Source organism: Salvelinus sp. IW2-2015, linkage group LG13 (genome assembly GCF_002910315.2).
Source record: "Salvelinus sp. IW2-2015 linkage group LG13, ASM291031v2, whole genome shotgun sequence".
NCBI lineage: Eukaryota > Metazoa > Chordata > Actinopteri > Salmoniformes > Salmonidae > Salvelinus > Salvelinus sp. IW2-2015.
In genome coordinates, this window is record NC_036853.1 from 13,478,849 (window position 1) to 13,501,391 (window position 22,543).

At 40.8% G+C, this 22,543-nt stretch overlaps 1 protein-coding gene across 1 annotated transcript in view; it reads right to left on the reverse strand.

The window, feature by feature from the left end:
* LOC111972155 (DNA-binding protein RFX2-like) overlaps positions 1–22,543 on the reverse strand; it is a 58,746-nt gene that overhangs the window by 25,550 nt on the left and 10,653 nt on the right. Inside the window, 3 exon segments of the mRNA XM_023999038.2 lie at positions 4,814–4,896; positions 5,375–5,464; positions 11,761–11,873. Of these exon segments, the coding sequence (XP_023854806.1) occupies positions 4,814–4,896; positions 5,375–5,464; positions 11,761–11,865 (278 nt within the window). The 5' untranslated portion in view covers positions 11,866–11,873.

Here is a 22,543-nt window from a genome sequence, read left to right on the forward strand (position 1 = left end):
AAATAACATCCTCTGTGTTCTGTTAGACAGGTAAATCTTTATCCACAATATAGCAGGGGGTGTAAAGCCATAACACATACGTTTTTCCAGCAGCAGACTATGATCAATAATGTCAAAAGCCGTACTGAAGTCTAACAAAACAACCCCACAATCTTTTTATACTGCAAAATAGCATTGTATCTGGTCAAACACCATTTTTCAAAAAGTTAACTAATGGTTGGTGACTGGCTGATTGATCGACTATTTGAGCCAGTAAAGGGGGCTTTACTATTCTTAGGTAGCGGAATGACTTTTGCTTCCCTCCAAGCCTGAGGGCACACACTTTCTAGTAGGCTTAAATTGAAGATGTGGCAATATCTTCCTCTATTATTCTCATTTTCCATCCAAACTGTCAGACCCTGGTGGCTTGTCATTGTTGATAGACAACTTTTTCACCTCTTCTACACTCACTTTAAGGAATTCAAAATTACAATGCTTGTCTTTCATAATTTGGTCAGATATATCAAATCAAACTTTATTCACTTTACCGCGAAATGCTTACTTACAAGCCCTTAACCAACAGTGTAGTTCAAGAAGAAGAAAATATTCACCAAGTAGGTTAAAATAAAAAGTTATAATAAAAAGTAACACAATAAGAATAACAATAACAAGCTATATACAGGGGGCACCGGTACCGAGTCAGTGTGCAGGGGTACAGGCTAGTTGTGGTAATCTGTACATGTAGGTGGGGATGAAGTGACAAACAAACAGCGAGTAGCAGTAGTGTACAGGGGGGGGGGGGTCAATGTAAATTGTCTGGTGGCGATTTTTATGAATTGTTCAGCAGTAATGGCTTGGGGGTAGAAGCTGTTGAGGAGCCTTTTGGTCCTAGACTTGGCAAGATATACTTGGATGTGTAGTGTAAGCATTTGTTGCAGGCATATCATGCCTAAATTTGCTAATCTTGCCAATGCAAAAAATTATTAAAGTAGTTGGCAATATCAGTGGGTTTTGTGATGAGTCATCTGATTCAATGAATGATGGAGCGGAGTTTGCCTTTTTGCCCTAAATTTAATTTAAGGTGCTCCAAAGCTTTTTACTATCATTCTATATATAATTTCTCTTTGTTTCATAGTATAGTTTCTTCTTTTTATACAGTTTAGTCATATGATTTCTCAATTTGCAGTACTTTTGTCAATCGGTTGTGCTGCCAGACTTATTTCACATAGAAACACCGGATTTTCGGCAGGTTTATTGAAATAATGTTGAATAATTATGAAAATATTAATAACATTCCACCCATGAGGCCACTAGAGGGCGATTTGGTCATTTGACTGCAGGAAATTGTTTTACTTAACAGAATTACTGAAGATTCCAGTAACTTTGGAAAATTACAGGTATCTTTGCAACCCTAATTACACATATATGATGGTGATGTAGAGGTTAATCCAGGCCCTGCAGTGCCTAGCTCCACTCCTATTCCCCAGGTCTCATTTGTTGACTTCTGTAACCGTAAAAGCCTTGGTTTCATGCATGTTAACATTAGAAGCCTCCTCTCTAAGTTTGTTTTATTCACTGCTTTAGCACACTCTGCCAACCCGGATGTTCTAGCCGTGTCTGAATGCTGGTTTAGGAAGACCACCAAAAACCCTGAAATTTCCATCCCTAACTATAACATTTTCCGACAAGATAGAACTGCCAAAGGGGGCGAAGTTGCAATCTACTGCAGAGATAGCCTGCAGAGTTCTGTCTTACTATCCAGGTCTGTACCCAAACAATTAGAGCTTCTACTTTTAAAAATCCACCTTTCCAGAAACAAGTCTCTCACCGTTGCCGCTTGCTTTAGGCCACCCTCTGCCCCCAGCTGTGCCCTGGACACCATATGTGAATTGATTGCCCCCCATCTATCTTCTGAGCTCGTGCTGCTAGGTAACCTAAACCGGGACATGCTTAACACCCCGGCCATCCTACAATCTAAGCTTGATGCCCTCAATCTCATACAAATAATCAATGAACCTACCAGGTACAACCCCAAATCCGTAAACACGGACACCCTCATAGATATCATCTTAACCAACTTGCCCTCCAAATAGACCTCTGCTGTTTTCAACCAAGATCTCAGCGATCACTGCCTCGTTGCCTGCATCCGTAATGGGTCTGCGGTCAAACGACCACCCCTCATCACAGTCAAACGCTCCCTAAACACTTCAGCGAGCAGGCCTTTCTAATCGACCTGGCCCGGGTCTCCTAGAAGGATATTGACCTCATCCTGTCAGTAGAGGATGCCTGGTTATTCATTAAAAGTGCCTTCCTCACCATTTTAAATAAGCATGCCCCATTCAAAAAATGTAGAACCAGGAACAGATATAGCCCTTGGTTCACTCCAGACCTGACTGCCCTTGACCAGCACAAAAACATCCTGTGGCATACTGCATTAGCATCGAATAGCCCCCGTGATATGCAACTTTTCAGGGAAGTTAGGAACCAATATACACAGGCAGTTAGGAAAGCTAAGGCTAGCTTTTTCAAACAGAAATGTGCATCCTGTAGCACAAACTCAAAAAAGTTCTGGGACACTGTAAAGTCCATGGAGAATAAGAGCACCTCCTCCCAGCTGCCCACTGCACTGAGGCTAGGAAACATTGTCATGACCGATAAATCCACTATAATTGAGATTTTCAATAAGCATTTTTCTACGGCTGGCCATGCTTTCCGCCTGGCTACCTCTACCCCGGTCAACTGCCCTGCACCCCCCACAGCAACTCGCCCAAGCCTCCCCCATTTCTCCTTCACCCAAATCCAGATAGCTGATGTTCTGAAAGAGCTGCAAACTCTGGACCCCTACAAATCAGCCAGGCTAGACAATCTGGACCCTCTCTTTCTAAAATTATCTGCCGAAATTGTTGTAACCTCTATTACTAGCCTGTTCAACCTCTCTTTCGTATCGTCTGTGATTCCCAAAGATTGGAAAGCAACCACGATCGTCCCCCTCTTCAAAGGGGGAGACACTCTAGACCCAAACTGCTACAGACCTATATCTATCCTACCCTGCCTTTCTAAGGTCTTCGAAAGCCAAGTTAACAAACAGATTACCGAACATTTCGAATACCACCGTACCTTCTCCGCTATGCAATCTGGTTTCAGAGCTGGTCATGGGTGCACCTCAGCCACGCTCAAGGTCCTAAACGATATCATAACCGCCATCGATAAGAGATATTACTGTGCATTCGTATTCATCGACCTGGCCAAGGCTTTCGACTCTGTCAATGACCACATTCTTATCGGCAGACTCAACAGCCTTTGTTTCTCAAATGACTGCCTCGCCTGGTTCACAAACTACTTCTCTGATAGAGTTCATTGTGTCAAATCGGAGGGCCTGTTGTCCGAACCTCTGGCAGTCTCTATGGGGGTGCCACAGGGTTCAATTCTCGGGCTGACTCTTTTCTCTGTATACATCAATGATGTCGCTCTTGCTGCTGGTGATTCTCTGATCCCCCTCTACGCAGACGACACCATTCTGTATACTTCTGACCCTTCTTTGAACACTGTGTTAACTAACCTCCAGACGAGCTTCAATGCCATACAACACTCCTTCCGTGGCCTCCAACTGCTCTTAAATGCAAGTAAAACTAAATGCATGCTCTTCAACCGATCGCTGCCCGCACCTGCCCGTCCAGCATCACGGGCGGGCAGGTGGACGGTTATGATCTAGAATATGTGGACAACTACAAATACCTAGGTGTCTGGCTAGACTGTAAACCCTCCTTCCAGACTCACATTAAGCATCTCCAATCCAACATTACATCTAGAATTGGCTTCCTATTTCGCAACAAAGCATCCTTCACTCATGCTGCCAAACATACCCTTGTAAAACTGACCATCCTACCGATCCCCGACTTCGGCGATGTCATTTACAAAATAGCCTCCAACACTCTACTCAACAAATTGGATGCAGTCTATCACAGTGCCATCCGTTTTGTCACCAAAGCCCCATATACTACCCACCACTGCGACCTGTACGCTCTCGTTGGCTGGCCCTCGCTTCATACTCGTCGCAAACCCACTGGCTACAGGTTATCTACAAGTCTCTGCTAGGTAAAGCCCCGCCTTATCTCAGCTCACTGGTCACCATAGCAGCACCCACTCGTAGCACGCGCTCCAGCAGGTATATCTCACTGGTCACCCCCAAAGCCAATTCCTCCTTTGGCCGCCTTTCCTTCCAGTTCTCTGCTGCCAATGACTGGAACAAACTGCAAAATTCACTGAAGCTGGAGACTCAAATCTCCCTCACTAGCTTTAAGCACCAGCTGTCAGAGCAGCTCACAGATCACTGCACATAGCCCATCTGTAAATAGCCCATCCAACTACCTCATCCCAATACTGTATTTATTTATCTTGCTCCTTTGCAGCCCAGTATCTCTACTTGCACATTCATCTTCTGCACATCCATTCACTCCAGTGTTTAATTGGTATATTGTAATTACTTCGCCACTATGGCCTATTTATTGCCTTACCTCCCTCATCTTACCTCATTTGCACACACTGTATATATACTTTTTCTACTGTATTATTGACTGTATGTTTGTTTATTCCATGTGTAACTGTGTTGATTAATGTGTCGAACTGCTTTGCTTTATCTTGGCCAGGTCGCAGTTGTAAATGAGAACTTGTTCTCAACTAGCCTACCTGGTTAAATAAAGGTGAAAAAAAAAATATATATATACAATCTCACATTAAATGTTCTATTAGCTTTAATGGTTTTCTATTTAGAATCATTTTAAAGGCGCCTGGAACACGTTCCTTTGCCTTAAATGAAGAGCACCGCAGTACTTACATGGTTCCATTACTGTAAACTGCCTCTCCCCCCTCTCCTACATATTGAACCTGGGAGGGGTAAACATGCTGGACCTGCTGAACCTATGGAGAGAGAGAGAAACCCATGAATCAAACTTTGAGCACTATTATCAAGAGAGAGTATCCACCTCTAGACTGTTTCTCATTCCTTGACATTAGATAGGATATCTATGCTTGTTATGAATCAGAAGAAACTTCAATGTAACTCATGTCTTCCATAATCATAATCTTGGTCATATCTTAACGCAGTGCTGTCAGTAGGTGGCAGTGAGACCAATGTGTCAAACTGAGAAAAAATAAAATCCCTGCTGAGCAATTGAAGCACATATAATTAAGATCTAACAGCAAATCTATCCGTTAGAAACCCATACCATTCCAAAGCAAGAAAGCTTACAATACAGTGGAGAATGTAATCTGAATCTATATGTCTGATGCTACTGTGAATGGAGCCATGGTCTGTGCATATGGCTAAAGCTAGACTGACTGAGTGTCCTGGGGGCTGGGGAGAAGGAATAAGGGGTGATAAGGAGACAGTGTGTACCTGCTGAGGGACCTGTTGCACCCGAGGGACTGACAGCTGCTGCACCTGCGCTCCCTTCTGGGCCGAACCTGTGGCCTGAACCAGCACCCTCTGGAGGGAGAGGAAACGCACAATTATTGGTAAGCACATAAAATACCCACACACAGACACATACTATATCTATTTACACACACAAAAAAAAACTACAATCCCTAAGCCCTTAAAGAACACCAGAGAATCACAGAACAGGGGATTTGACTGGATTTTCTACATTACTTTTGGTATAATATCCTTCCTTATGTGCATTGTGGCTTGTGCCTTTCTTCTGTCAGCTTCAACACAAATATGAAGTGTTTGCTGGTGGGAAAGACGATGCTACTCAGCAGCAGTGCAGCTTACCAGCCAACACATTTTTGTGTTGGTCCATTCTAGGCTTTTAGTAATTACAGGCAACCTGCAAAGTAGGTTAATTTGGGGCCAGCGTTTTTCTTTGGCGGTCGCAGATGACTACCTCTGGTTTCCCTCTTTGGGGGAGTGTTAAGGGAGATGTGTTCATGACAACAAAAATAAATGCCATTTGTTTTCTCTAAAAGCCTGAGATATGTCAGAGGCGGTGTAGTATAGGTCTTAAGGTCAGAACGGTCTTTTCTCAAGCATAGCCAGCTGTCAAGGCAAATATGATGCCCTATCCAAAAATATTAACATAAGGATATTTAACTGCTTGGTTTCTATGGATTCTCTTGTCAACCAATGTCCTTTTCTCAGAATTTTGAACAGCTGTGGCAATACAAGGTTATAGGTCCTACTTGCACTAATCAGAAACTCCTGCCTGATCACACACAACAACATGATATCAAATTATCAATGATGCCTTTATCCACATGTAGGCTAATGCTTGTTGATACATTTACAGTGCCTTCAGAAAGTATTCACACCTCTTGACTTTTTCCACATTTTGTTGTGTTACAAAGAAGTGGGATTAAAATGGATTTAATTGTCATTTTTTGGTCAATGACCTACACAAAATACTCTGTCAAAGTGGAATAAAAATTATAATATTTACTCAAATATTTTTATTTATTTTTAAAACACTAATATATCTTGATTAGATAAGTATTCATACCCCTGAGCCAAAACATGTTAGAAACACTTTTGGCAACGATTACAGCTTGAGTCTTATTGGGTAAGTCTCTAAAAGCTTTGCACACCTGGATTGTACAATATTTGCATACATCTAATATGTTCCCTCTGTTGATGTTCATTATATATTAAGGTTGAACCAAAACATTACATGTAACAAAAATGAAATAGGAAATTATGTGAAATTGAATGATACAATAATGTATGTTGATGCTAATATGATGTACAGTATTCTATTGTTTCTATATGATAACAATAGCATAATATGTTTAATATGCTATTTTTTAACAGTTTCACTAATTCATTTTAATGAACTTAATCATTATGACACACCCCTCACTACTGTCATTGGTTACACTAATTGCTCTGTGTGTCTACATAACCTGGTTCAAGTATTCATGACATTAGCGCGAAGAAAGCACAGTGATGCCGAAACGTTGGTAAATACCCATTAAATTGCTGGGAGATTACACATGGAGTGTGTGACTTTCTTTATTTTGATAGTTTAGGGTTTATTCGCCATTAGTCAGCACCCCGACACAAACTATTATTCTGGGTGTGCGCCAGCTCATGTTTAAAAAAAATCTATCATCTTTCGATGACAGCACCCTTATCAATCAACTCCCTAGCCAACATGGGAACTGAACCTAATTCTAACGATACCCAACGTAGCCTTTTTGAATACAGCCAACAACAACATTTTAGTAACAGAGTCTCTATTTGACCGGCCAGAAGGCACCTGGGAAAATCTTTGTAAAGAATTCCAAGATTGTTCATTCAGGAAAACTAGAACACCTGCACATTGTAACTTTAAGTGAGTATGTTCGAAATGGAGTTATCCCACGCGGACTACGTTGGCAAAAAAGAGCCTTCACTTGGCCAACGCACTGAAGAGTTTTGTGAACGATGGTGTGCTATACTAAATAAATGTTCATTGGACCTGATGACTCTGATCATTGAACAACTTAAAAAGGATATTATCGAGATCGCAACCTCAGTTGAAAATTCACAGCAAGCTCTACGAGACGAGCTTAATGACCCTATTAAACTGGATGATCTCACTAAGAGTAATGCTTACCTTCAGACTAAGATTACGACCGAACTGAAGGAGATTAAAATCAAGAAGTATAAACGCGATTTGGAAGATAAGAACATCTGACTAATATATCTCTGGCGAGACTAAGCACAAGAAACCAAAAAACAGGAAGAGACAAGCCGATGACCGATGCAGAGTGACTCTGTCAGCCCAACTAACCACAGACAGGCTAACTCTGGCTCCTCTACCAACGGTGAGCCTTTTATCTACAACAGAGGGCGGGGGCACCGTCGAGGCCAACACCCCCAGCACGTAAGAGGGTTCGACGCATACTTCGGGGAAGAAGAAATCCACTACCACCCCGCAACACCTATCAATTGAGACCCAGGACGGGCCCCCAGTCCAACAGGCGCTAAATGTCTTCAGCTTATCAAGTAAGACCCTGACATCTGCTCACCTCAGTGTTCTCAATAAGGGGTTAACATTTGTACCCACTGCATACGTTAATGACTTTGATGTCCAGATAGATCTATTCAAGTTTTTCCGTAATATGAGATTGAGTGAGTTCTTTGATAAGAGTGAAACTAACATGACCCCACTTGAAATGTCATCCTCAGTGAGATGTATACATAGGTCTACCACGCTAATGAATAGACTTACCTGTCCTACCGTGAGTCAAAGAGGAGATGGAGCTATTAACCCAGCTGAGGTACCCGAGAACTCTGAGAGAACTACATTTGGAACAAAAAGTTCATTTATACCTCCCCCCAGACGCAATGCCTCCATAGAAACCTTCTGTAGGATTGTTGAAAATTATGTAGCTGACTTACTGAAAGACAAACAGAAACACAAATCCTATGATAACCTGAGTAGAGACGAGTGTCACGGCCGTCGAAAGAAGTGGACCAAAGTGCAGCGTGGTGAACGTACATTTTATTTTATTTTAGTAAATGTCGCCAACAAAACAAGAAACAACCGTGAAGCTTACAGGGCTATAGTGCCACTAACAAAAATAACTACCCACCATCACAGGTGGGAAAAAGGGCTGCCTAAGTATGATTCCCAATCAGAGACAACGATAGACAGCTGTCCCTGATTGAGAACCATACCCGGCCAAAACATAGAAACACAAATCATAGAAATAAAGAACATAGAATGCCCACCCAAATCACACCCTGACCAAACCAAATAGAGACATAAAAAGGCTCTCTACGGTCAGGGCGTGACAACAAGAGAATGGCTCTTAAGGACTTAAAGTCAGATCCTTCGATTATTATAAACAAATGTGACAAAGGAGGAGGAATTTGTATACAAAACAAATGTGACTATGTGAATGAATGTCGCCGACAACTATCTAAAGGTGACTTCTATCGCAAACTGAATTGTGACCCTACCCTGGAATTCCAGCATAAGATCTCATCCACAGTGGAAAGCTGTTTGGAATCAGGACAAATCACTAAAGAAGAAGTTGAATTTCTATGTGTGAAATTTCCCAAGATACCAACTTTCTACACAGTCGCTAAAATTACACAAACAAGTGTCTCCTCCACCAGGTAGACCCATTGTAGCAGCAATCGACTCTGTGACATCCAACATTTCTAAATGTGTGGATTACCACATTAAACTGATGGATGAGAATCTCCCATCTTATGTCAAAGACACTAGTCACATGATCTCATTGAGAGGGCTTAGGAAGGATACCAGAGGGCACCCTGCTGGCCACTTTTGATGTGGAGAGCTTGTACACTAACATCCCACACATTGGAGGTTTGCAGGCGGTACAACACTTCCTTCAGCAGAGAGACTCTACCCTTGCTCCATCCAATGATTTCATCTTACAACTTACTGAACTGGTATTATCCCATAACTACTTTGTCTTTGAGTCAGACTTTTTCCTTCAAATTCGGGGTGTAGCCATGGGCTCCCCTTTTCCCCCCAACTATGCAAACCTGCATTTGGGACAATTTGAAGAAGCATTCCTTTATAAAACAGAGACACACCCCCTACTGTCTAAAATACTTCTAAAGAATGTAACGGCGTTCCTCTCTCTCTTCATACGAAGAGGAGGAGTAGTGATCGAACCAAGGCGCAGCAGGTTGTGAATACATAATGATTTATTAAATAAACAAAACAGACAAAGACGAAAACGAACTATACTTGATATAACTAACAAAATAACAAAACGATGTAGACAGACCTGAACAAACGAACTTACAAATACACGAAGCACGCTGACACAGGAACAGACTACATAAACGCACGAACAAACCGAAACATTCCCGTATGGTGTAACATCGACACAGACACAGGAGACAACCACCCACAACGAACACTGTGAAACAACCTACCTAAATATGACTCTCAATTAGAGGAACGCCAAACACCTGCCTCTAATTGAGAGCCATACCAGGCAACCCTTAAACCAACATAGAAACAGACAACATAGAATGCCCACCCAAACTCACGTCCTGACCAACTAACACATACAACAAACTAACAGAAATAGGTCAGGAACGTGACAAAGAAAAGACACCTCTTGACTTTTTCCACATTTTGTTGTGTTACAAAGAAGTGGGATTAAAATGGATTTAATTGTCATTTTTGGTCAATGACCTACACAAAATACTCTGTCAAAGTGGAAGAAAAATTATAATATTTAAATGAATGAAAAATAAAACACTAATATATCCTGATTAGATAAGTATTCATACCTCTAAGCCAATACATGTTAGAAACACTTTCGGCAACGATTACAGCTGTGAGACTTATTAGGTAAGTCTCTAAAAGCTTTGCACACCTGGATTGTACAATATTTGCCCATTAGTCTTTAAAAAATGATTCAGCTAAAGTGTAGATTTGGCCTTGTGTTTTAGGTTATTGTCCTGCTGAAAGTTGAATTCGTCTCCCAGTGTCTGTTGGAAAGATGACTGAACCAGGTTTTCCTCTAGGATTTTGCCTGTGCTTAGCTGTATTCTGTTTCTTTTTATCCCCCCAAAAAACTCCCTAGTCCTTGCCGATGACAAGCATACCCATAACATGATGCAGCCACCACCATGCTTTAAAATCTGCCCCAAACATAACGCTTTGTACACAGGACAAAAAGCAAATTTCTTTGCCACATTTTTTGCTGTATTTAGTGTCTTGAAGCAAACCGGATGCATGTTTTGGAATATTTTTTATTCTGTACAGGCTTCCTTCTTTTCACTCTGTCATTTAGGTTAGTATTGTGGAGTAACTACAATGTTGTTGACCCATCCTCAGTTCTCATATCACATCCATTAAACTCTGCAACTGTTTTAACATGACCATTGTCCTCATGGTAAAATCCCTGAGCAGTTTCCTTCCTCTCCAGCAACTGAGTTAGAAAGGACGCTTGTATCTTTGTGGTGACTGGGTGTATTGATACACCATGCAAAGCCTACTTACCATACTCAAAGGGATATTCAGCATCTGCTTTTTTTTCTCCTTATTAAATCGCTGGGTGCCCTTCTTTGCAAGGCATTGAAAAACCTCCCTGGTCCTTGTGGTTGAATCTGTGCTTGAAATTCACTACTCTACATGATTAAAAAACAATGTTAACCACTATTATTGAACACAGAATAAGCCCATGCAACTTATTATGCAATTTGTTAAACACATTTTTACTCCTGAACTTATTTAGGCATGCCATAACAAAGGGGTTGAATACTTATTAACTCAAGACATTTGAGTTTTTATTTTGTATACATTTTGAAAAGTTTCTACAAACAACATTCCACTTTGGCATTATGGGGTGTTGTGTGTGTAGATCAGTGACCCAAAATCTAAATTTAATACATTTTAACTTCAGGCTGTAACAACAAAATGTGGAAAAAGTAAAGTGGTGTGAATACTTTCTGAAGGCACTGTATGTGGTTCTTAATGTACAGGAAATACATTCACATTAAAGGATTGCTCTGAAGTGTAATAAATCTGGTATCTGTCATGATAAATTATTAATGAAATCAACAGGTTTTTGAGAATTCTGCTGCTCTTCCCCAGTGCATGGTGAAAGAGGGGTTTGGGTCCCATGGGGAGAATATCATGTTTGTGAGAGAGTACTCTGATGTAGAGTTCTGTGTTTGAGAGAGACCATGATGTGAAGTGTTGCTGGTCGTGGGGGAGAGTGCTGTGAGGAAGAGTGTTGTGATTGAGTGAGAGAGACCACTGCGCTGCATGCGAGGGAGTGCAGCCTGGTTTTGTAGTAGTATACCTGTTGTGAGGCTGGGACGGGCTGCACCACGGGGGCCTGGGTGGAGGTGGACGTACGCAGCGCCACACTGGACGGTGAATCGGACCCTCCATCTGAACTCTGCATGCTGGGACCTTACAGGGGAGAGCGGGATGAGGGGAGGAGAGAGGGAAGAGGAGTGGGATTATTATTATTTGTATTTTTGTTTACCTTCATTTAACTAGGCAAGTCAGTTAAGAACAAATTCTTATTTACAATGACGGCCTACCCCGGCTAAACCCTAACCCGGACGACGCTGCGCTGCTCTATGGGACTCCCAATCACAGCCGGTTGTGATACAGCCTGGAATCGAACCATGGTCTGTAGTGACGCCTCTAGCACTGAGATGCGGCAGGTAGCCTAGTGGTTAGAGCGTTGGGCCAGTAACCGAAAGGTTGCTGGATTGAATCCCCGAGCTGACGAGGTAAAAATCGGTCTTTCTGCCCCTGAACAAGGAAGTTAACCCACTGTTCACCGGTAGGCCGTCATTGTAAATAAGAATTTGTTCTTAACTGACTTGCCTAGTTAAATAAAAATAAAAAATAAATAAAAATGCAGTGCCTTAAACCACTGCACCACTTGGGATTGAGAGCAAGGTCCAGCTGCTAGGAAGGAAGCGGGTGGAAAAGTTGTGGTGAAAACCATTGTTGTGAGTACTGTCAGGACTCAGGAGGCCCTTACTGGTACCCCAAACTCTGACTAGCATTGGGTGAAAATGTGCACCGCATGGCAAAAGTGAGTGAGGAGAGCTAAAAATGGACTGACACAAAGGCTCTCTCTTTCATAGAGAGAAAGATAGGGAGGGGTTGTAGGGAAGAATGGAACTGCAAGGGGGATAGGGAAGAAAAAAAAGACATCCACAGTGTCTCCAAAATAGGAAGAAAGAAAAAAAAGGAAATGCCAGTGGGGCTCCTAGCCCGGCCAGGGTCCTGATGATATCCAGCATTTGTTTCAAATGAGAGCCGTTCTCTGGGGCTCCAATAATCCAGCTGATATGCGGAAATTCTTTAATGCTTTGTAAACGTTTGCCAGTTGCTATGGTGAGGAATCCATGACGACCACCCCCAACCCTTGCCCCACTCTTCTCCCTCCCCGCTGCTCCCTCCTTTCTCTTTTCTTTTTAAAGCTCATGCACAGACATTTTCGAGTGTGGCCACAGAGCAAGGGGGGAGGGGAAGGAAAGGGAGAGAGAGAAGGGGGTTGGGTGTCTTTGAGGGAGGGAGGGAGGGCATCTCTAGAAGATCAGCAGCTAAACAAATGAGGCCTAATCAGTCAGCAGACATGGACAAGCCACTTCCGTTACTTATTCATTCTCAATCAGTGTCCAGGAGGAGCAGCTGTAAAGGGGCAATATGCGATTACTACATCCATTTGTGGACTTTTAAATTAATGATATATACCTATTGATTCTTGAATAATAAAATGTATAAATGCCTCATGAGCTTAGTTCATCTGTCGTACTCCATCAGAATTCCATTGTTTGTAAACAGTGTAAATGTAAACAAATACTGTATAGCTTTAAAACGTGGTTAAAACTATCATTTGGATCTCATGGGTGAGCACTCCTTGCATCCATAGCCCTGCCTATGAATTTGAGAGTGGTTACATTATTTATTTTTTATTTCACCTTTATTCCACCAGGTAGGCTAGTTGAGAACAAGTTCTCATTTACAACTGCGACCTGGCCAAGATAAAGCAAAGCAGTGTGACAAAAACAACAGAGTTACACATAAACAAACGTACAGTCAATAACACAATACAAAAATCTATGTAGTGTGTGCAAATGTGGAAGAGTAGGGAGGTAAGGCAATAAATAGGCCATAGAGGCAAAATAATTACAATTTAGCACTAACACTGGAGTGATAGATGTGCAGACGATGATAGATTTATCTAGCCCCATTGCTCAACTTTTTACCAAAACAGTGTCAGGGTGCCCCGTTGTTGTTGTTGTTTCAACTGCAGATTTCAGACACGGGCTCAACAAGGAAATAATTTACAGACTGATAACCACTCCCTATATATACACACAATTACTGCTATAAAAGCCACATCATTACACAGGATAATAATACACAAAGCTTTATCACATCTACCATAATCAAAGCAGATATGTAAACAGTAACACTGCTTGCTTGCTGCCTGTTAGATCAGTACTACACTGCCTGAAGCACAAATAGCTTAGTGTCCATTAACAGGCTGCTTTTAATACTGTTTGATTAGACAGTCATTAATCATTAGAGTCAAGCTAGTGGGTGGGCAACAGGTGCTGTTCAGCTCTGCTCAAACACCCCCAGCACTTTAAATTTCAGTATTTTTGAAAATCTGTTTTGACACAGAGAGTAGAGTTAGTGAGTGAATTAATGTAAAATGCATTGTGATTGCTTAGATTCTGGTGTCAAATATCTTCAGAGCTACACACTAAATTAAAGACAGATGACAAATAATAAAAGATTAACATTAGGGCATGAGGACAATTAGTTGTGAGCAACACCATACCTAGGCTTATTAAAGGAAATTGTGAAACATGATTGTGAAGTACTATTTTTCACAACAATGGACAAGAACCAGGATTTCCATTAGCCGGTAAAAGCCGGCTTTTGTCTGATAGATTATTTTATATTATATATATATATATTTTTTTTAGAAAAGCCGATAAATAAAAATGGTGCAGGCCAATTGTCCGGGAGAAGAACAAAAAATCGCATTGCGAATTAATGTTTTTTAGCCTATGTACAGTACCAGTCAAAAGTTTGGACACACCTACTCTTGAAAGGGTTTTTCTTTATTTTTACTATATTCTACATTGTAGAATAATAGTGAAGACATCAAAACAATGAAATAACACATATGGAATTATGTAGTAACCAAAAAAGTGTTAAACAAGTAAAAATATATTTTATATTTGAGATTCTTCAAAGTAGCCACCCTTTGCCTTGATGACAGCTTTGCACAGTAAAAAACATGAGCAATGGACATTAGACCGGTGGAAATCTGTTCTTTGGTCTGATGAGTCCAAATGTTTGACTTTTGGTTCCAACCGCAGTGTCTTTGTGAGATGCAGAGTAGGTGAACGGATGATCTCCGCATTTGTGGTTCCCACTGTGAAGCATGGAGGAAGTGTGATGGTGTGGGGATGCTTTGCTGGTGACACAGTCAGTGATTTATTTAGAATTCAAGGCACACATAACCAGCATGGCTACCACAGCATTCTGCAGCGATACACCATCCCATCTGGTTTGCGCTTAGTGGGACTATCATTTGTTTTTCAACAGGACAATGACCCAAAACACACCTGCAGAGTGAAGGAAAAGCAGCCAACAAGAGCTCGGTATATGTGGGAACTCTTTCAAGACTGCTGGAAAAGCATTCCTCATGAAGCTGGTTGAGAGAATGCCAAGAGTGTGCAAAGCTGTCATCAAGGCAAAGGATGGCTACTTTGAAGAATCTAAAATATATTTTGATTTGTTATAACACTTTTTTGGTTACTACATGATTCCATATGTGTTATTTCATAGTTTTGATGTCTTCACTGCTACAGCATCTCAAACAGCAAATGCATAGGCAACGGAAGGCAGGCTTCATTTCATCAGCACATCACACACCACTTTGCAATGAGCTGGAAGAGTATGCATTTTGAAAACATATACTTAATTGTTTGAAACCTGAACATTTTACTACATATTACGAGGCATGTCTAACATGGCTTCAAAATAGCTTAGCCAAAATCCGACCATATCCGTGGAAGCAATTATTTTACATAAAAACTTTATTTCATTGCCCAATAGCCAAAGGCACAATACTAACCATATTAGCAACCCAAGCTAGTTGTTGCATATTAGATCTCCCCTCCTACATTTCTAATGGATATTTTCATATCTGTCATATGCTTTTGACAACAGTGATTTCCTGCCAATTGCATTATAGAACGAACATTCACACGTAGCCTACTCCCTTGTGCGTATTGCTGCGCACTTATAATGTAAAGAAATAATAGTTCAACATTTTAAGCTAAACGTTCTGGTCTGTTGCATTAGACACATTGCTTTGAAAAATAATAATAATAATGTAGCCTAGGCCTACTTGTTGTATGAATTTGGGATCTATCGTCCCACAGCTGTCTCAGAGTCTGCATGGGATAAGCTATTTCTTTCTCAACAGGCTGACCAATAGAATTGCTAGACTTTCTACTATGGGTGATAGTAGATTGACACAGGCTAGTGATTTTGCTGTTCCTTACTCGTCTTGTTAGCGGAGGAAAAGTAAATGCGGACAGTTATTCTAACATCTTCAAAGTGTCCGTCAGAATTGGGTAATCGTTGTTGCATCCTCAACTTGCATGTTCTGTTAATGTGAATGACCATAATCTAAATGTGATTTCTGTCATTCTGAGCACCGTGGGTGGACGCCCTAATCAGGTTATGCACCCAATGCATATGGGTCCGGTAAATTTCTCAAATGTCCGGTAAATTAAAACGGTGCCGGTCAAATGTCCGGCACCACATTTTCCTAACAGAAACCCTGGCATGGATTACCACAGAGCTGGTGTGCCACTGACATTTTCCACACAGGAGGATTCCAAAGACACTCCTGTCTAGATAAGTAATAAATAGCCTTATAGCCAAGTGGTGTCGATAATGTTGAAATTCTTCCATTACTTTAGGCTGGCATTTGCCAATCGTTGTCTAAGCATTAATCACATAGGAACTCACACAATATAAAGCTGTTTGAGGAGACTGCCAAGTCCAGTCCTTCTCTGTGTAACCTCTTGAAACAGTCACAAACAGCCTCTGTCACTTTCAGCCACCTCTAGTCCCTCTCATATGTATTTGTCAGACAGGAGGCAAAATTAGCACCAGTCTGTAAGGGTCCAAAGTAGAATATAGACAGACAATCCTCCATTATTTGTCTATTCCTTGCATTATTCCTTGTGGCAAACTTGTAATACAACAGCAAATAATCGCAGTACTCATTTAGCATTTTCTGAAAGAAGTTAAAGTGATGGTCCAGAGCTTTTGTATAAATTCAGCCATTTGTTTTAAAAGTAGTGCACACGAGCCAAAACAGGTCCCCGAAAAATTGTGCACAATTGTATACAAAGTCATCCATTCTGTATGATATGCTACATCCTACAAAAAAAAGTATTACATTTTATTTTTAAATTGCAAAATGTGTATGATATGTTAAGAATTTTTAAGTGTTTAAGATCCCGGACTGCATCTTTAAAAAATTATTTTTTATTTATTTAAAGCTCCAGCGGCCAGATGTTTCAAAAGGAAGGAATTTGTCCATGGGGTGTCAGTTGAGTTATAAATACACTGATAACAATCCCTGCAGTTATCTTTGGACTTCTTTCCTTAGCGTGGTTATTATGCACTTTTAAGTTTTCATGCTTTTAAGTTTTCATGCTTAAAGCTCAATTAAGTGGGTGCTTTGGAAGTGCGCCATGCGTTGGATTGGAGGAGGGAGGGAGTGCAGGCAGGCAGGCTGGTTAGATGGCTTTCTCCCCCAGCCACATTGAGTTGAGCCCCCCCGTGAAGGTTAAAAGCCACACAAATTCCCCACCAACTGCTATGAGCTGCAGAAACACTGCGGGAGCCCCGGCAAGCCACTGCAGAACCCAATTGTGAATGGGCTGCACTTTTTAACAGAGACTTTCTCCTCACAACCCTGAGACAACTTCACACACAAACCTCGAAAAAATGATCCTGTCTTCACTCAAGCAACTCACAAATTAGAAATTTAGACAATTGTGTGAGCGGACCAATTTGCCTCTGTTAAAGATGCCCTACGCAGAAATCACTCCGCCATTTTCTGGTTGCTAAAATTCAAATTGTTTCCTTAATTTCAGTTTATGTGACAAAACAAACAATTAGTGTATAGAATCATTGTACTATCTAAACCAAAAATATTGTATTTTCAGCTGGTGTAAAAAAACGAAAGTAAAAAACACAAAAAATAAACTTAAGAAAGGTAAGCATAAAAATAGTGCACATAGAACAGATCTACCGCTTCTTAGACTTGCTTTCAATGAGAATGACAGATCTATAACACACATTTCAATGTTAATTTGGTAGACCTCTTAAAGGTAAGCGTGCAGTACTATAAACTTATACCTGCTATTTGGTATGAAAATCTGAACAAGATTTAAACATCTGTCACTGACAAATCTAACTTAAACAGCGCTCAATCAGAGAAAAACACATACAGATGTTCAATTAAAAACAGGAGCCCACAGTCTTGGCTCTTGTTTGCACTGGCCCACATTGTTTGCAGAGCAACAACGGTTGCTAGTGGCAACACCGTCCACTCCCGTTTCCAGGGGCCTGTTGCTATGCAACCAACAGAATACTTCCCAAACCAAACAATGCCATCCCCCCCAACTGATCCCTCTATATCACACTAAGCAGAAACTTACAACAATAAATACGTAAGCTATTCATTTCAGACACCGGGGTGGAGACAGAGGGCAGACTCATTCCTGTGCCATGGAGAAGAAAGATTATATAAAAAAATGTAAAAACGCCATGCTGGTTTCAACTGTTCTCTCTCTTTTATGCACTCAGTGGTCAAATGAAGGAGGAATGTTTAAATCATCAGAAAGGGAACAGCCAATCCTCGAAGCTTGGCTTACACCTCCCCATTCCAAAAACAACAATTACTTTGAAAATCAAGCACAGATTACTTTTCCAACATGTATAATCCATGCAGCAGGAAGGAGACATAAGCACTTTGAGGAGAGCACTGCCACAGACTAGTCCGACTCAAGGGGATTTTACTGCACATCGGAAGTTGAAACAACCAGGCAATAAAGCATGGACACTTGTCATTAAACTCCTGTCTATGGGGGACATGTGTGCACCACTTCTTTGTTCACCATATCCTGCCCCCACGTCCAATTCCTAGCCTATTCCTTCAGTTATATAACAGATAAATGTACTTCAAAAGAGAAGCAACATGCTTTCCATAAGACTTTCTACTCTGAAAATAGTTAAATCAATGTAATCTATATTGGGTAACCAATCTAATAGCCATCCCCATTGTAAGAAACTCAGGTTGGCTTCTTTTTGATTCTATAAAAAAAGCATAACGATAGCACACAGGCGCATGCACTCACAAAAAGCTAATTAAGATATGATAAGAGATTTCCACGACAGAGGCTGTTCTTCAAGCCTGTCTCATGAATTCATGGCTAATCCAATCAAAGCAGCTCTTGGGATCTGCAGATGGCGATGCTGGAGGGAGAGGAGGGGACGTGGCCAGCTATTAGATGAGAGGTGCCATTCAAGGGGCCGCTAAACCAGCCACTGATCCTGGATCCACTCTCTCCCCGTTTCCACCTCTGGTCACAGCCCGTCGACACAGAGATGCCATCCGTTACCATGTGGAGCGCAGGCCTGACAGCCGGAGGATTATCAAACGGTTGCCAAGGAGACTGTGTTAACCCATACACCTCCCTCACCCCCCACCTCTATAACCCTTTGCAGATTTCCTCCACCACCTCCCATCCCCATTCTACATCCACTCCTAAGATGAATAACACTGTGTTAGAGAATAAGAAAGTACAGTTGTGAGGAGCAGTCAACCTCCTGGAAAACAAAGCAGATGGGCAGGGATGAATTAAGTGTCCTGAAGGTAATCTGTTGCATGTGGTTGTCGCTCTCTTTAATGATCATTTGTCTCCTGTTTTTCCAGCGGGGTGATGACAGAGTGGAGGAGGGAACATCAGTCTTTGTTGTCATGCCACCTTGTTGCCCATAGAGATAGAAAAACTGTTTGTGAAATGCAACTAAACTGTTCCAACGTGGCAGCTAGCATGGAGACGGTTTTATGTTTCACATTGATCACATCTGAAGGTGGCGATACAGCCTAGACAAAAGCAAATTGAAACATCACTAAGTGATGCTCAATGTATATTTACCAAGTCAATGTGCGCAAGAAATTCTGATTCTAATCATTTAGAATTTCCTATAAAATCCTTGCATGGCGCCATGGACTTGGTGCTATTATCAGAACGGACAAATGAAACCACAGCCTAAGGCATTCCTATAATAATTAACTTATAATGCAAACATTAAAACAAATAAACTGCTTTGTAGCTCCCCATGTTGCCTATATTATAGAGTTTGACAATGTTGAATATTTTACAAAATATCAAGACATTGTCTAGACCTACACAGTTTGACTCTACTAGGAATGGGTGACGTGTGCACTGTAGACACGTCTTTTCAAGCATTCCAGAAAATCCATACCATCTGACTGTCAAAGCAGAGGAGGTCGGAACGGCATGTTAAAATAATTATACACAGCAAGATGCAAAGCCTGTGGCAAAGGAAACTCCTTAAGCTACTCTGTCATGCAAAATGTTCTCTGCATTACGTGTGCTTTCTGTTAGAAATCTTTCTCGAATTTCTTACTACACTAGCTGAGCAGCTTTCCCTTTGATAATCCTAAGAAAAACATGACCTGTTGCATGGTATTGTCATAGACGGATCACATTTAACCAAAACAATCGATGACTAAGAACATGAAGTGGGTTAAGGCTCATTAGGCTTAGCTTTAGTCCAAACCAAGGTTTCCGTTTTGGCACTAGTCAACGTGACCGGCAAGATTTTAATTTAACGGATATTTGAGAAATGTACCAGACATCTACAGTGGGGAGAACAAGTATTTGATACACTGCCGATTTTGCAGGTTTTCCTACTTACAAAGCATGTAGAGGTCTGTAATTTTTTATCATAGGAACACTTCAACTGTGAGAGACGGAATCTAATCTAAAAATCCAGAAAATCACATTGTATGATTTTTAAGTAATTAATTTGCATTTTAGTTTGTCAGACCAGGAGACATCCCGAAAATCGGTCTTCTCAAAAATGTCTGTAGCGTCCGAATGGTTTGGCCTACTAACTATTATGACCACTCTATGGAAAGGCGAGACTCACGAGCACGATGGTGTGCTCTAAGACCCCCACAAGTGTCACGGGACTCATCGGAAGGTAACCCATACAAATTAATGGAAGTATGGAGGTAGTTTTGTGCCAACAAAAATAAGGGGTTAAATGTGTCCAAAAATATTTGCTGAGCTTGCTTATATCTGCTAGATATAAGACACTTTAAAACCTTAATATATATGTTTTACTTTCTTTCTTGCCATTTATTAATGTGTTATTCAATGTGTTTCTATAGTAGTAAAGGGGCAAATTCTATATTTTACCAAATAATATTTTGTATATATAATTCTATACCTAAAGGGGTCCTAAAATAAAAAATGGAATAGCTTAAATGGTCCATGATATAACCATCTTTAAACAATTCCATATGATAGCTTAGTAGAAAATAGATTTTAAAAATCTACCAGCCACTCAGATTTTTTTATCAGCCAAAATATTTTTGGGATTTCATCTTGGGTGGCCTAATATCACAGATGAGACAAATGTGCACCTTCCCCTTTAACTTCTAATGGCTGGGGGCAGTATTGAGTAGCTTGGATGAATAAGGTGCCCAGAGTAAACTGCATGCTACTCAGGTCCAGTTGCTAATATATGCATAGTATTAATAGATTTGGATAGAAAACACTCTGAAGTTTCTAAAAGTGTTTGAATGATGTCTGTGAGTATAACAGAACTCATATGGCAGGCCAAAAAAATCCAACCAGGAAGTGGGAAATCTGAGGTTTGTAGTTTTTCAACTCATCGCCTATCGAATATACAGTGGGATATTGGTCATATTGCACTTCCTAAGGCTTCCACTAGATGTCAACAGTCTTTAGAACCTTGTTTGATGCTTCTACTGTGAAGGAGGGGGGAATGAGGGCCCTTTGAGTCATGGGTCTGGCAGAGTGCCATGAGCTGACCATGCACGTTCACGTGAGAGTTAGACCTGCGTTCCATCGCATTTCTACAGACAAAGGAATTCTCCGGTTGGAACATTATTGAAGATTTATATTAAAAACATCCTAAAGATTGATTCTATACTTCGTTTGACATGTTTCTACGAACTGTAATATGACTTTTCGTCTGAACTTTCGCCCGCGCGTCGTGAGTTTGGATTGTGTACTGAACGCGCGAACAAAAAGGAGGTATTTGGACATAAATTATGGACTTTATGGAACAAATCAAACATTTATTGTGGAACTGTGATTCCTGGGAGGGCATTCTGATGAAGATCATCAAAGATAAGTGAATATTTATAATGCTATTCTGACATCTGTTGACTCCATAACATGGCGGATACCTTTATGGCTTGTTTGGGCTCTGAACTCAGATTATAGCATGGTGTGCTTTTTCCGTAATATTTTTTTTAAATCTGACACAGCGGTTGCATTAAGGAGAGGTTTATCTAAAGTTCCATGTATAATACTTGTATCTTTTATCAATGTTTATTATGAGTATTTCTGTAAATTTATCTGGCTCGCTGCAAAATCACCGGATGTTTTGGAGGCAAAACATTACTGAACATAACGTGCCAATGTAAACTAAGATTTTTGGATATAAATATGAACTTTATCGAACAAAACATACATGTATTGTGTAACATGAAGTCCTATGAGTGTCATCTGATGAAGATCATCAAAGGTTAGTGATTCATTTAATCTCTATTTCTGATTTTTGTGACTCCTCTCTTTGGCTGTGTTTTTCTGTGACTAGGTACTGACCTAACATAATCAGATGGTGTGCTTTAGTCGTATAGCCTTTTTGAAATCGGACACTGTGGGGGGGATTAACAACAAATGTATCTTTAAAATGGTGTAAAATACTTGTATGTCTGA